The sequence below is a fragment of the Myotis daubentonii genome, chromosome 3 (assembly GCF_963259705.1).
Source record: "Myotis daubentonii chromosome 3, mMyoDau2.1, whole genome shotgun sequence".
In the NCBI taxonomy this organism is placed as follows: Eukaryota; Metazoa; Chordata; class Mammalia; order Chiroptera; family Vespertilionidae; genus Myotis; species Myotis daubentonii.
Genome location: NC_081842.1, coordinates 214,336,564 through 214,349,855, shown reverse-complemented (window position 1 = coordinate 214,349,855; position 13,292 = coordinate 214,336,564). Strand labels below are relative to the sequence as shown.

The 13,292-nt window shown below is 47.6% G+C and overlaps 1 protein-coding gene across 4 annotated transcripts in view; it reads left to right on the top strand.

Moving 5' to 3' along the window:
* The window catches only part of PEX14 (peroxisomal biogenesis factor 14), a 139,709-nt gene that overhangs the window by 59,500 nt on the left and 66,917 nt on the right, over positions 1-13,292 (top strand). For all 4 annotated transcript variants that reach the window (XM_059691288.1, XM_059691285.1, XM_059691286.1 and 1 more), the window contains one exon: positions 2,507-2,591. In XM_059691288.1, the coding sequence (XP_059547271.1) occupies positions 2,507-2,591 (85 nt within the window). The remainder of the gene's footprint in view (positions 1-2,506; positions 2,592-13,292) is intronic.

Here is a 13,292-nt window from a genome sequence, read left to right as displayed (position 1 = left end):
CTGCCAATCTCTGTAGTCAGGTTCAGTCCAGGATCCCTTGCCATGTTCTCCCGCTAGGCTCTGTCTCTAGGCTCCGAGGCCAGTCCCGGTCCAGGATCCTCTGGCATGCTCTCGCCAGCGAAGTTCTTCTGTCTCTAGGCTCTGTGTAGGTTCTGTCTTCTGAATTCTGTCTCCTGAGTTCTGAGTGTTTCTGTCTTGTTACAACTGTATTTATACCAGTTGATTCAATCCTATCAATCTCTATTACAAAGGTTAGGGCGTTTCTTATCTCCATTCCAGGGAGAAAAGATTATGTAGTTTAAGCATGATTGTTCGTAGTTAAAGGGATTAATTACCCGCCTGGCACTTAGTTGAGGGGTTTTATTCCCTCCCTAACTTCAGGGGAAAATCCCTACCTGGGGATTCAACCTTTCTTGGAGAGGTGACCTTGGTTAAAACACAGCGCCAAGAAGGTGAGCAAACATATTAAGAACCGTATGCCATATATGCCAGGTCCCTTGAAACAGCAAGGATGGACCGGCTCCCGGCATTTGGCCGCTTCCCCTCCCCACTTCTCCCCTTTCCTGTTCTTTTGCCTCCCCTTCTACTCGGGCTCCTCTGCTTCCTCTTGTCCGAATGCCCCTGCCTTCTTCTCCCCTCCCTTTCCCTCCTCCTCCCCTTTCCTTTGCTTTTCCCCCTCTCCTTTCTTTCCCCTCTCCCATCTCTTTATTAAAATGCACCCATTTTGGGGATGTTTGTCCAATTCTTGATTTTGGTGCAACCTGAGATGATGTGATTGAAGGCTGGGAGGGGGTGAGTATATAGTGTTGGGGTTCTAGACTCTTCAGCATCGGTTTCCTGTAGTTTAGAACTGGTTGGTGATCACTGCAGTTCATGATGGGAGCTAATATGTTTGCAAATTATAACCAGTCTCAAGGAACACTAGGTTTCCTATCATTCATCGGCCCAAAACTTAAAAACTGGGATCTCTGAGTTCATCCTTTAGGGAGAATGTGTTAGGGAAATACATAAGGAATTGCCCTGGCTTTTTTAAAAAACAAACAGACACATACTTTTTATTGATTTTTTTACAGAGAGGAGGGGAGAGGGATAGAGAGTTAGAAACATTGATCAGCTCGCAACCAAGGTACATGCCCTTGACCGGAATCGAACCTGGTACTCTGGGACCCTTAGAGTCCGCAGACCAAAGCTCTCTCCTCTGAGCCAAACTGGTTAGGGCTTGTTTTTCTTTTTATTTATCCACATATTTTGTCATCAAAGGAGTCTGTCTGGTCTCAAAATTTAAATTCATATAAAATATAAAAAGAATATTTATAATTTGTGTTCCACTGGTAGTCATTGTACTTTCTGTTTGAATCTCTGTATATTACTCTTAGTCTGACGGATCTTAGAAAACTTCCTTATATTTGGCCCCTTAGACATTTTTTTCTCTCAACAGCTTATGAGTGAACTGCAAGCCTGTTGACTTTACCTGTAACATGAGACTATATTATTCTTTGGTTTTGATGAGATGAATCATGGCAGTCATTTAAAACAGCCCCCTTCCTACCTGGGGCAGGTTCCCATTGCGCTGGTGTCTGGGATGAGAGCAGACAGGCTGCGTGCAGTCACGCTGAGTGTGCGCTGAGTGACGTGAAGGTGAATACCTTCAGCACTTCTTCCGTCCTCTCCGTGGCTCCTTCACAGACACGAAGATTTCTTAACTGTCTTGCCAAGGTAGATTGACAATCTGTCAGTCTGTCAGCTTTTAGCCATGAAACCCCAAACTTTGTCCTTCGAAGTCTTTTCCGAATCGAGCACCATTACGTGAGGGGGACCAGGGTGAAAGGCTGTGCATGTTGCCTCACGGGTGATCGGCCCAGCGGATGTTCCGCACTTTGCCGGGCTCTGCAGAGGCAGCGTAGTCTTTTCCTTCGGGTTCTTGCAGTGTGTTTGAGAGGCAGCCTGGACATTAGAAGACAGTGCAGTTATGTCTTCGGTACAGTACACATGACAAGCATTGAGGAAGCTGAGAGAATAGGGAGACCAGAGACGGCTGGCTTATGTAGGGAGGGCTTTCAGGAGTTAGCACAGGGCCGTGCTGGGGGGTGTGTGTGAGAGAGAAATGTTCAGACAAGTGGAGGCGGGAAAGGGAAGGCCTTCTAGAAACAGGGTATAGCACGGGCACACGTGTTGTGACGTAGGTGAGCTGGGAGGAGAGAGCTGCCTGCCGAGGAGGATGAAGACTCAGCTTGAACAGGGAGAACAGGAAGAGACTGTGGCAGGTCTTAAACGCTAGGCTGAGGGGATTAGATTTGATAGAATCAGATACAGGAAACCAGTGAAGGCAGGGAACTGACATACGTTTTGTTCAGATAGATTTTAAATGTGAGAAATAACTGCTTATAAATGTGACCCCAATGGTGTGTTATTTCTATGGACATGGGATAAACTTAGAGGATTTTTAATCTTGAAATTCAGACTATTGACGTTTACTTTTCTTCTCTGTTGTATTCCCTCCCACCAGATTGCAACAGCAGTGAAGTTTCTGCAGAACTCCCGTGTCCGCCAGAGCCCCCTTGCGACCAGGAGAGCATTCCTTAAGAAGAAAGGTACTGGTTCCTCGTGGCCATGCACAGTGGCCTGCAGAAAGGGACGGGATGGGGCAGATGGAAGCAGTGCTGATGAAGGGATCTCCTGTAATTGTCCCACTAAAGTGGGGGCGGGTACGAGGGGTGCCCCCTAGGGGGGAATGCTGGCTTTTTCCTAACGGAGGAGCAGAGATGATCTAACTCGGATAATTGAGCTCCAAACATAAGGCCAACAACTTAGCCCAGAACAGCCTGGCACAGCTGCATTCAGCGGCAGAGAGGCCCCTTGGATAAGACTCCTGCTTTCTGCTACGATCTTCTGATAATGGCCCTGGCTGGAAGGCGGCTGGCCTCAGATTAGCTCCTGTAATAAAGAATGAGGAAGAAAAAAATGAAGGAAAAGGGAAATGAGATGAATAAACAAGGTCAGGTTAAGGTCAAGCTTGGGATCCATCTGATTTACGGATTGAAGTGTTGAATTACTGGTTTGGTGGTATTTCTGTAGGTATGGAGTAAGTGGGTCTTGACCAATTCAGTATTGTCCAAAGCAGACAGACTCTATTCTGGCTCTGTTGAAGTTCAGGATAAGTTTTCTTTTTGTTAAACAACAACAACAAAAAACAACTACACCAAAAACCCTCAAAACAAAGAAACCAAATTTTTCATTTTTTTCCCCCTAGAAAGCTCTTATAACCATGAGGGAGGAAAGAGACTCCAACCCCGACCCCGAACCCCCCCCCCCCCCCCCCCACACACACACACCAGACTCTCTTTACTTGAAGAGCTGGAATGCCAGCCTCAAAATTCTGGGTTTTGAGCTTTAAGTCATTTGTGGCTGGAAAAGCAGGTGGAGTGGTTTGGTGGTATTTCCTAGGTCTGCTCCATGGTATCCCACTGAGGTGACCCTGCAGGACCGAGTTCCAGGGCTGGGCTCGCAGGCCAGGGCGAATATGCCCGAGCATTTCATTCACAGGCAGCGAGCTGTGGAGAGGTTGCCTCGAGACCGTCCCTGGGACCGAGCTGCAGAGGGGCGCTGTGCGCTCGCTGGCGGCATCCTGCTCGCCCCCATCAGCAGGAGATTATTAAAATTTGGAGTGCGTTGGCTGGCCTCTCCACTCCACAACCATCATGCCATAAAAGAGTTTTTCCTTGAAATATGTGTACCTATGGGGAGTAATTAATCATAAAAGCTTGGGGATTTCAGCTCTCTCATCAAAGCATCGAAGCTGGGGAAAGCTGAGCCTAAAAGCTGTGTTGATTACCCGGGGTAACCTGAGACAAAATCTATGGTTGCCGAGAGATCCTTCGCCCCAGTATATTGTGCAATATTATAACTGCCTGATCTTCTCTTCCACTGACAATGACCAGTTATTCCTCATTTTCTCTCAAACGCATCTGGGTTAGAATTTCATTTGCAGAGGGTATTTAGAGCAATTTAGAGACAAATGTCTCTGGTGTTTGCCCGGCACTTCCCCACCGCAGGCTTTGCTGAGCAGTTTTAGTATCAGGAGCTCCATCTAATCTGTTTAATTTTAATAAATCCCTGACTGGGAGAGGGAGAGAAAAAAAAGAGAGAGAGAGAGAGAAACTCCGGACCAAATAATACTTCTTTTGAGTTAGTTGGCTAATAATCGCTGTAGAGAGGAAACCATTTTGTATAATTGTTATTTGTTGCTCCTTTTTAAAAGAAAACACAACTGGTAGATTAATTCATCTAAGAGTGTTTACTCTGTGCCACGCCCTGCGTTAGTCGGAGCCGAGGAAATCCCTGCCCTCTCAGAACTTCAGTTCTACTGAGGAAGGCAGACCAGTGCGTGAAAGAACGACACGTGTGGTATATGGTACGGCAAGTGCCCTGGCTCGGTCCTGGGTTGTGTACAGATCGTGGTGTTGGTGTGGGCGTGGGTCACACTTTTACACCGACGGTTAGAGCAGGTCCCGCTCGGAGGTGGTAGCTGAGCGCAGACCGGAAGGAGATGAGTATTCGCTGGCAGTGGGCTTCACCCCTTCCTGACCCCTCGTGTGGGTTAGCGCGTTTAGAATTTTCCGCAGCAGAAACCTTGAGAGGCACTCTACCCTTCTTCCCCAGGCGTTTACTGTATTTAAACTTGGAGTAGCTGGACTTAACCCCACATCTCCATTCTCTTTGAAAAGATATTTGATAATTATCTTGGATAATTATCAGTAATTACCCATTTCTGAGCTGAGTCACAATAGGCAAAGTTCTGGCAGGACCTTTTCTGGACAGAGAATTCTAAGGTTTGATCGACGTCTGGGGGAGAAGAACCCATCGTGGATTTAAACGTCACTTTTAAAATTACCTGTTGTTCTTAGGGTCAGGGGACTGATTAGTGTATCTTGGCACCATCCTGAGAATAGGATGAGGGAGGAGGGGCTTTTGCAAAGGAGCAAGCATGTGCCTGTCCCTCACAGAAGTTGGGAAGGAAGGAGACTTGGTCTTTGGGGCTGGGGAGGCTGTCTTAGGGGTGGGGGGACCAAGGTTCTGGTACCCTGACCACTGGTGTCTCCCCGAAGGACTCACTGCAGTGGTGGGTTGGGAGTGCTGGTGTGAGGCGAGCGCACAGCTACTGTCGTCTTGGCTTTTCCTAGCAAATGTCACTTCGGGGAATTGCAGTGGAGCTCTGCCTTGAATTATAATCTTGACTTTCTTTTTTTTAATAAACATCTCTTTCCTGAAAAGGCAAATCCAATTTTGTTTTCTTTTAATATTATTTAATATTTAATATAGAAATTGAGATCCCTGTAGTGCATGTCAGTTCGGTGGAAAATGAGGGTAACTTGAGGCGCATCAGCTGAGTTTGTTTTATTGTGAAACTGCAGCGGGAGCAGGGGCTGCTCCCTGCCCCCGTTACTGACAGGTTAGACGGATGCTCTGATTTCTGTGACTGGGAGGCGGGGGAGGGGTCGTGGAGAGTGGCACAGGGATGGAAGAACGTGGTTTGCAAAGGTCTTTTGTGTTTGTGTTTTTTTATTTTTGTTTTTTGGAGATCTCTTTCGGATGCTTTAAAGTCTGAATATGGAGTCATTAATGAGAAACATGAAGTTATTAGAGTCATTTATCATTTTCTTTGAAGTTTGTACTGCCATTTCGTGTAATTTACAGCATTTCTTTTATCGGGAGTTTTTTGGATGAAAGAGAAAAGCAGCTGTTCACCTTCAGAGCGTTAGAAGAAATGTTTCCCCTCAACCACTCGATTCTGCAGATGACACATCAACTGTAGAGCCAGCCCACGTGCAGGGCAGTGACTGCGCGTGGGGTTTAAGCCCGCACAGAGCTGGCCTCTACATGGAAGCGCTTCTTGCCAGACAGGCATCCTGGCCAGGCTCTCAGCAGGCTGCAGTCCAGCTCACAAACAGCAATCGAATCAGTCCGGAAAGTTAGAGGCTGGGTCATTGTTGTCAATAGGCTTATGTTGATCTGACACCCTATCCAACCACAAAATGTAGGAGGCAGTCTGCTTCCAGACGTGTGGCAGGCTGAGCGTAAGGTGGGGAAAGGACTGCCCGATCGAGGGGGACGGGGCTGAGGCGCTAGAAGAGGTGGAGGCACGGGGCGTTGCCTGTCTGCTCACTGCGCTTTCACTGCCATCCTGCGTAGTGAGGCCCGTGGTGCTGCCGACGCTGCCTGTGGTGCCCTCTCCAGTGGCTATAGCTCCTCCCGCAGCTGAGGGACAGTCTGGGGGTGGGAGGAGAACTAAGCAAATAAAACTCACCGCTCCGCTTCCTCATTCTGAACGGTGAGACAAGACCCTCTCTTTCTTCTGTTCCTGGAAGCGGACCCCCCAGTGGAAAACTGCCTCCTTGCAGGAAGTGAACGTGAGGGAGAATCCTGAGGGTCTCAGCCTTGGGAGGGGGCAGAGGGGAAGGCTTCTCTCACTGGACTATTTTAAGGGGAAGTAAATTCTTACACAGATTTCAACGTGGCTCTCTTTTATTACTTTTCTTTTTTATCATTTTCTCCATTTCACGAGGTGGTTTGCATGTCCTTGAATGGAGTCTCGTTACCATGAAAGCTTTTTTAGCATTGATTTCATAACAGTCTTAATTTAATAGTGCCATCATTACTGAGAAGCTCTGGGAGTGGGCCCCGGCTTTCCAGGTCACTGACCTTTTAATTACAAACCTTGTTCTGATGGCCAGGTTATCGACTGGACAGCTCCCAGCTTGTGCCCCCAGGATGAAAACGAAAATAACTGCGTTTCCTCCCCCATCTCCAGGAAAAAAAAGTAACCTCATGTGTCTCTAAAATTAATTTTCTCCTTCAGCAATTAATTCTTTAATGTGTCTTAGAGAAGCCAGAAGTCTTGTTATAACGCTGTTTTTTCTAGAGCGTGGTCCAGCAGATAGCTTGGAGGGGCCGGGGAAGAGGACGGAGATCATGCCAGCTACCACCCGCGCTTGATCGCGGCCCATTTCCTTGTCCTTGGAAAACTCCTGCGGCTGAGCTGGAAGGAATAGCATTGGCCCTGTGAGGGGCGGCCTGGCCCTTCTGACTCTTTGTTGACGAGATGTGGGTTGCAGCATCAAGACTTAAATTCATTCCCGTACTGCTGGAGCCACCTTAAAAAGATGTTCTCGTTCTGAGAAAGACAAGGGTTGGATGATTTTTCTTGGCATGTGTTACTTCTCTGTTTGTCTCAGATGACTACACGAGGAGTTCTACTCAGCCTTGAACTTGAACTGAATAGGTTCTCCCTCTCTCACCATGAAGAGGGAGAAAACACGGAGAGGGCAGTGGCCCATAAGTAGGACGACCATCGGTTCTGGTTTGCCCAGTACTGTCCCGGCTTTAGCACCGGAATTCTTAAGTCCCCGGCAGCTCCTCAGTCCTGGGCAAACAGGTCACCCCAGCAGTACAGCCTTACCCAGGAGCGAGAGCTACCAGAGACAAAGTGGGTATGTGTTTACAAGCTGGAGAAAGAAGTTCGGCAGTCAATCCCTGAGAGCCCAGCTGCGGTTGAGTGACATCTTCCTCACACACTGCCTGCTGCCACTCCCCCGGCCCTGCCCTGGTTTGGGTCCAGTGCAGAGAGCCTCTGGGGTGGGAGGCTGTGCCCTGCAGGTGTGAGGGGAGCCGCTGGTGCCAAGCAGACAGGGCTGTGTGTGGCAGCCACGTGCTTGTTCCTGAGGATGATTGAGCATCTCCATCCATCTGTTGTAAACGGACCATCTTCCTTCCCTGCCAGTCTTGCATCTGCATATCTGTCACCTGCTGTTCTGGACCTGCCCATTCATCACACTGACTGGTGTTCCCCCCATCAATTTTTCTGCTTCCCTTGTTATCCAAACTTGTCTTCAGCTCCACAGATTTTCCCAGGCATCCGGGGTGAGCTATAGCAGCTAGACCAGCTGAATGCCGTGGAAATAGGGTTTCCATGGCTTCCCCATGCAGAGGGGAGCTGATAGCACTTGCTCCCCAAAGTATGCTGAGTCAAGTAGGTACCTACACTTCACCCTATGATTGTGGGGGGTGGGGGCAGTGGACAGCTTGGTGGGGTGGGCGGGAATAACAAAGCTCTCTGGATTTACCCAACTGCTATGAGATTTTCCCCTGAAAATGAAAAATGATTCTTCTTTCCTTAAACTTGTGTACCTGAAATAATATTACATTGTGCAACAGTCCCCCCTTAATCTGCGGTGGATAAATTTCAAGATCCCAGTGGATGCCTGAAACCGTGGATTGTACAGAACCCTGTATACGCTGTAGTTTTTCCTAGCAGACACACCTTTTCACTTAAATGAGGCACCTTATGGCTTCTCTTTGGCATATCCGAGTGGCCAGAATCACGATGCTTGTGCTTTTACTATGAGGTAAAAGAAGGGTTTCTGGAACACAAGCACTGCATACCGCGGCAGCCAAGCTGATAACTGAGGGGGCTGCTAAGTGGCGAACGGGCGAGCGCGCGCAGCATGGGGAGGGTGGACAGAAGGATGATTCACGTCCCTGGAGGGATGGAGTGGGAGGGTTCGAGATTTCATCTTTCTCCTCAGAAGGGTGTGTAATTTAAAGCTTATGAATGTTTACTCCTGGAATTTTCTATTTACTGTTTTTTGACTGTGGTTGACCGTGGTTAACTGAAACTGTGGATTTGGGGGAACTACTGTATTAAAGGTTTTCTTTCATCTTTTTGAAAATGTAAGATACGTACAAGGCTTAAAAAATTCAAAACCGTAAAGAAGGAAATACAGTGAAAAAGAACTCTTCCTCCTATCTCTTGGTCCCGTCTCCCCTCCTGTTCTTTTTCCCAGAGGATGCTATTACCAGTTTCTTACGCATCGTTCCAAAGGTAATGTGTCCATAGAAAAGCATGCCAACATCTATTACTCCCCCCACAGAAACAAACACTTTTCAAATACAGTGGTAGCAGGTTTACACTTTACACTTGACATTGTGTCTTGGCAGCCATTCCACACCAATACACGGGTCTGCTTCGTTCTTCTCAGTGGCTGCATAGTATTCCATAACACGTGTCTCATTTCTTCTAACCAGTCCCAAGTTAGTGAACATAGAGGTTGATTCTTATGTTTTGTTGTTTCAAACAACGCTGCAGTGAATATATTCTTGTGTAGACAGTGTTCGACACGTGTTAGTTTGGCACTTTGCTAAAATAAAAGCATTTTGTATATGGTGAGTAGACTAGGGTATATTATTCTTTTAAAAAAATATATTTTATTGATCTTTTTTATAGAGAAGAAGGGAGAGGGATAGAGAGTTAGAAACATCGATGAGAGAGAAACATCGATCAGCTGCCTCCTGCACACTCCCTACTGGGGATGTGCTTGCAACCAAGGTACATGCCCTTGACTGGGATCGAACCTGGGACCTTTGAGTCCGCAGGCCGACACTCTTATCTACTGAGCCAAACCGGTTAGGGATAGGGTGTATTCTTCTTGCTTAAAATTTCATGAGATTGTGTTTCCCCAAAGAGAATATAAAACTATTTTCTAAGTAGAAAAAAGTTAATGAGAAAAAAAAGGCAGCACAGGACTTCTTATGAACACAGCACAGATTTGGACTCTGAGAGGACATTGTGGTCATCGGTTACATGAAAAATGCTTTCATTCTAAAAGAACCCTTTTAGCCTGTTTTTGAAGGGGTATGGGCTCATAAATTTAAGTTTTGATTCCAAATAAACATTTAAATAAATGGAAAGCTTCAGAAACTTGAAGGTTATCTTTTTTCAGATGAAGTATACAGCTTAGTTTTCTTTGTCGTTGTTGGACATTTTATGGGTCCGAGGGCATTGGTTAGGTATTCAGCCTTTATTTAGTGCCTCTTGTGTGCGGAGTATTATTGTGTTAGGCACTTCACGAAAGAAAAGCCAACTCTCCACCTTGTACAACAGGCTCATCTGGAGGTTGTGGGAATGATGCTGAGTGCTTATCAGCTAGGCCTGTGTGTATCCATGAGATACAGCAGTGCCTCAGCTAGAAGTCAGCAAAGTCAGGTGGGGGAGAGGCCAGAGTATAAAGCTCACTAGACTGTGAGCTCCCCCAGGGCAGCGACCACGTCTCACTCTTTCCAGCATCCTCAGTGCGCAGCTTGGCCAGCCTCAGCCAGAGACTAATGAATGAGCGAGTGAGTGAAGGCATGACTGCAGTCAGAAGACACAGGAACAGTTTCAAAGGGGCTCGGTTATTCCTAAGTCTATGATTTAGGTGTTTGTTCAGCTCTAGTGTCATGTAAAGTAGCTTCAGGATTGCTAACTTAGGTGCCGTTACCAACTAGAGTACATTGTTTATATGCAGTTCTTTTTGTCTTCAGTCTTTTTATTTATTTTTAAAATATTTTTATTGACTTCAGAGAGGAAGGGAGAGGGAGAGAGAGATAGAAACATCAATGATGAGAGAGAATCATAGATCGGCTGCCTCCTGCACGCCGCACACTAGGGATTGGTCCCGCAACACAGACATGTGCCCTGACCTAGAATCGAACTGTAACCTTCTGGTTCATAGGTTGAAGCTCAACCACTGAGCCACGCCGGCCAGGCTTGTCTTCAGTCTTATAGTATCCAGTAAAAACACTCTTTTCCAAGTTGCTCATGTTCAACACAGCTCACTTTTGACCTAGACACTGAGGGAGGCAGTGGGCGTAGATGGTCAGAGAAGAGTTGGAGGGTATTGTGAATAAGGGAGGCTTATGCACAGGCATGTGTGCAGTTAGCTGGGTTGGACCAGGGGGTTTGCACAAAGGCAGGGAATTGAGTTTGGTGAGATGGTCAGTGAAGGAGGAGCCTGTGTTAGGACTCAATATTATAAATAATTAGAGGCCCAGTGCATGAATTCGTGCATGGGTGGAGTCTGGCTGGCCCGGCCTTGGAACCAGGCCTGTTGGGAGGAGGAGATGATGGGAGGTTGGCTGGCTGCGGGGAGGGGCCCCGGGAGATTGGCTGGTAGTCCCTGCCCCCGAATGGGGTGGGGGGGGGCAATTGGGGGTGAGGATGGCTGTGGGGAGGGGCTGTGGGAGGTTGGCTGGCCAGCCCCATCCCCGATTGGTGTGTGTGGGGTCAATCGAAGGCGGAGCTGGCTGGGGGAGGGGCCGCGGGCTAATGGGGGTGGTGGGAGCTGATGTGGGGAGGGGCTATGGGCAGTGGGCTGGCTGGCCCTTCCCCCAAGTGGGGCGGGGAGGGGCTGATCAGGGGCCAGTGGCCTGGAGGAGGGGCCATGGGTGGTTGGCTGGCTGGCCCTGCCCCTGACCGGACGGGGGGGGGGGGGGCATTCTGGGGTGGAGCTGGCTGGGGGGAGGGGCTGCGGTTCGATTGGAGTGGTGGGGGCCCATCAGGAGCAGAGCTGGCTGTGGGGAGGGGCCACAGGCGGTTAGCCGGCAGGCCCTGCCTCTGATTGGGGTCGGGGGGCTGATCTGGGGTGGAGCCGGGCGGGGGGTGGGGCTGCAGGAGGTGGCTGACTGGCCCGGCCCTTATTGGGGTGGAGGGGGGGCGATCAGGACAGTTGCCCGCCCCCCCCCCCCATCGGGCTCGTTCACTGGCCACAGTGGGCGTCATAGAGACCAGTTGTTCCAGTTGTTACAGCGTTCCAGTCGCTGGCTTTCTATGTATATAGACAGTCCACAGGGCTTTTTGAGCCAGCTGATAGTGCGAAAACTCTACCTGAGGAAGTTTACTCTGGGCTCTGGATTTAACTGAAGTGGCTTGGCAGCAATAAGATGCACTATAAAGGAGGTCTTGTTGAGTCCCTTGTCAGGTGTGGAGTGGAGGATCTGGACTGGGAAGGTGGCAGTAGAAAAGGTAAAAGAAAGATGGAATATTTATGTAGAGACTTTTATGGCTTATAAAACACATATATTAAAGTCTTCTTCACTATAATCTTTGTAGTAGGCATGTTACTAAATACGTGTTGAATGAGTACATGATTTAATGAAGCTCCCACTTTACAGATGAGGAAACTGAGGCTCAGAAAGGTTAAGTAGTGCAAATAAATGGCAGAATCAGAACTAGGACCCAGCGTTCTGAGCTGTGTCACAGACTTTCTGGAAAGGAAGGGCAGAACTGCAGACTGTAGAAGAAAGAGTATGCGTGCTTGTAGTGGGTTGGATGAGGAGGAGAGGGAGGCAGGACTGAAGATGGCTCTCAGGGTTGTTCCAGTGTGTTAGGCAGCTCTATTGAGGTATAATTCACAAACAGTAAACTATATGTATTTAATTTGTACAATTACACAATTTCTGTGAATTTTAAAAACCATCACTGTAAGACAGTGAACTCATTGATCACCCCCAAATGTTTCCTCGTGCCCCTTGTAATTCCTTCCTCCTGCCTCCCCCAGCACACCCTGGATCCCAGGCGGGCCCTGATCTGCTTTCTTTCACTATAGGTTAGTTTGTATTTTCTAGAATTTTATATAAAGGGAATTAATTACACAGTATGTTCCTTTTGTTTTCTGGCTTTTTTCATTCAGCATAATTATTTTGAGATTCATCCACATTGTTACATACATTATTTTTATTGCTGCTAGTATTCCATTATTTGGACACAATACAATTATTTACCCATTCACCTGTGAGAGTTATTTGAGTTCTTTCCAGTTTTTAGCTATTAAAAATAAAGCTGCGCCCAGCTGCGGTGGCTCAGTAGTTGAGGGTCAACCTATGAACCAGGAGGTCACGGCTTGATTCCTGGTCAGGGCATATGCCCGGCTTGTGGGCTTGATCCCCGATCGTGGCGGAGGCAGCCAACCAATGATTCTCTCTCGTCATTGATGTTTCTATTTCTCTCTCCCTCTCCCTTCCACTCTGAAATCAATAAAAATATATTTTTTAAAAAAAGAAAAGAAAATAAAGTTGCTAGCCCAGTTGGCATAACTCAGTGGTTGAGCATCTACCAATGAACCAGGATGCCACTGGTTCGATTCCTGGTCAGGGCGATGCCAGGGCTGCAGGCTCGATCTTTAGTAGGGGGCATGCAGGAGGCAGCTGATCAGTGATCATTAATGTTTCTTCTCTTTCTTCCTTTCTTTTCCTCTCTGAAATCAATAAAAATATATTTAAAAAAATAAAGCTGCTATGAATATTTGTGAATAAATCTTTGTAAGGAATATAATTCCCTTTCCCCTGAGGGGTGGAATGTCTGGGTCCTATGGTAGCTGTATGTTTAACTCTAAGAAGCTTCCAAACTGCGTTTGAAAGCAGATGCACCATTTCATGTTCTTCCCAGTGGCGTGTGCGTGTGTGTCCCAGGGTTTTGAGCT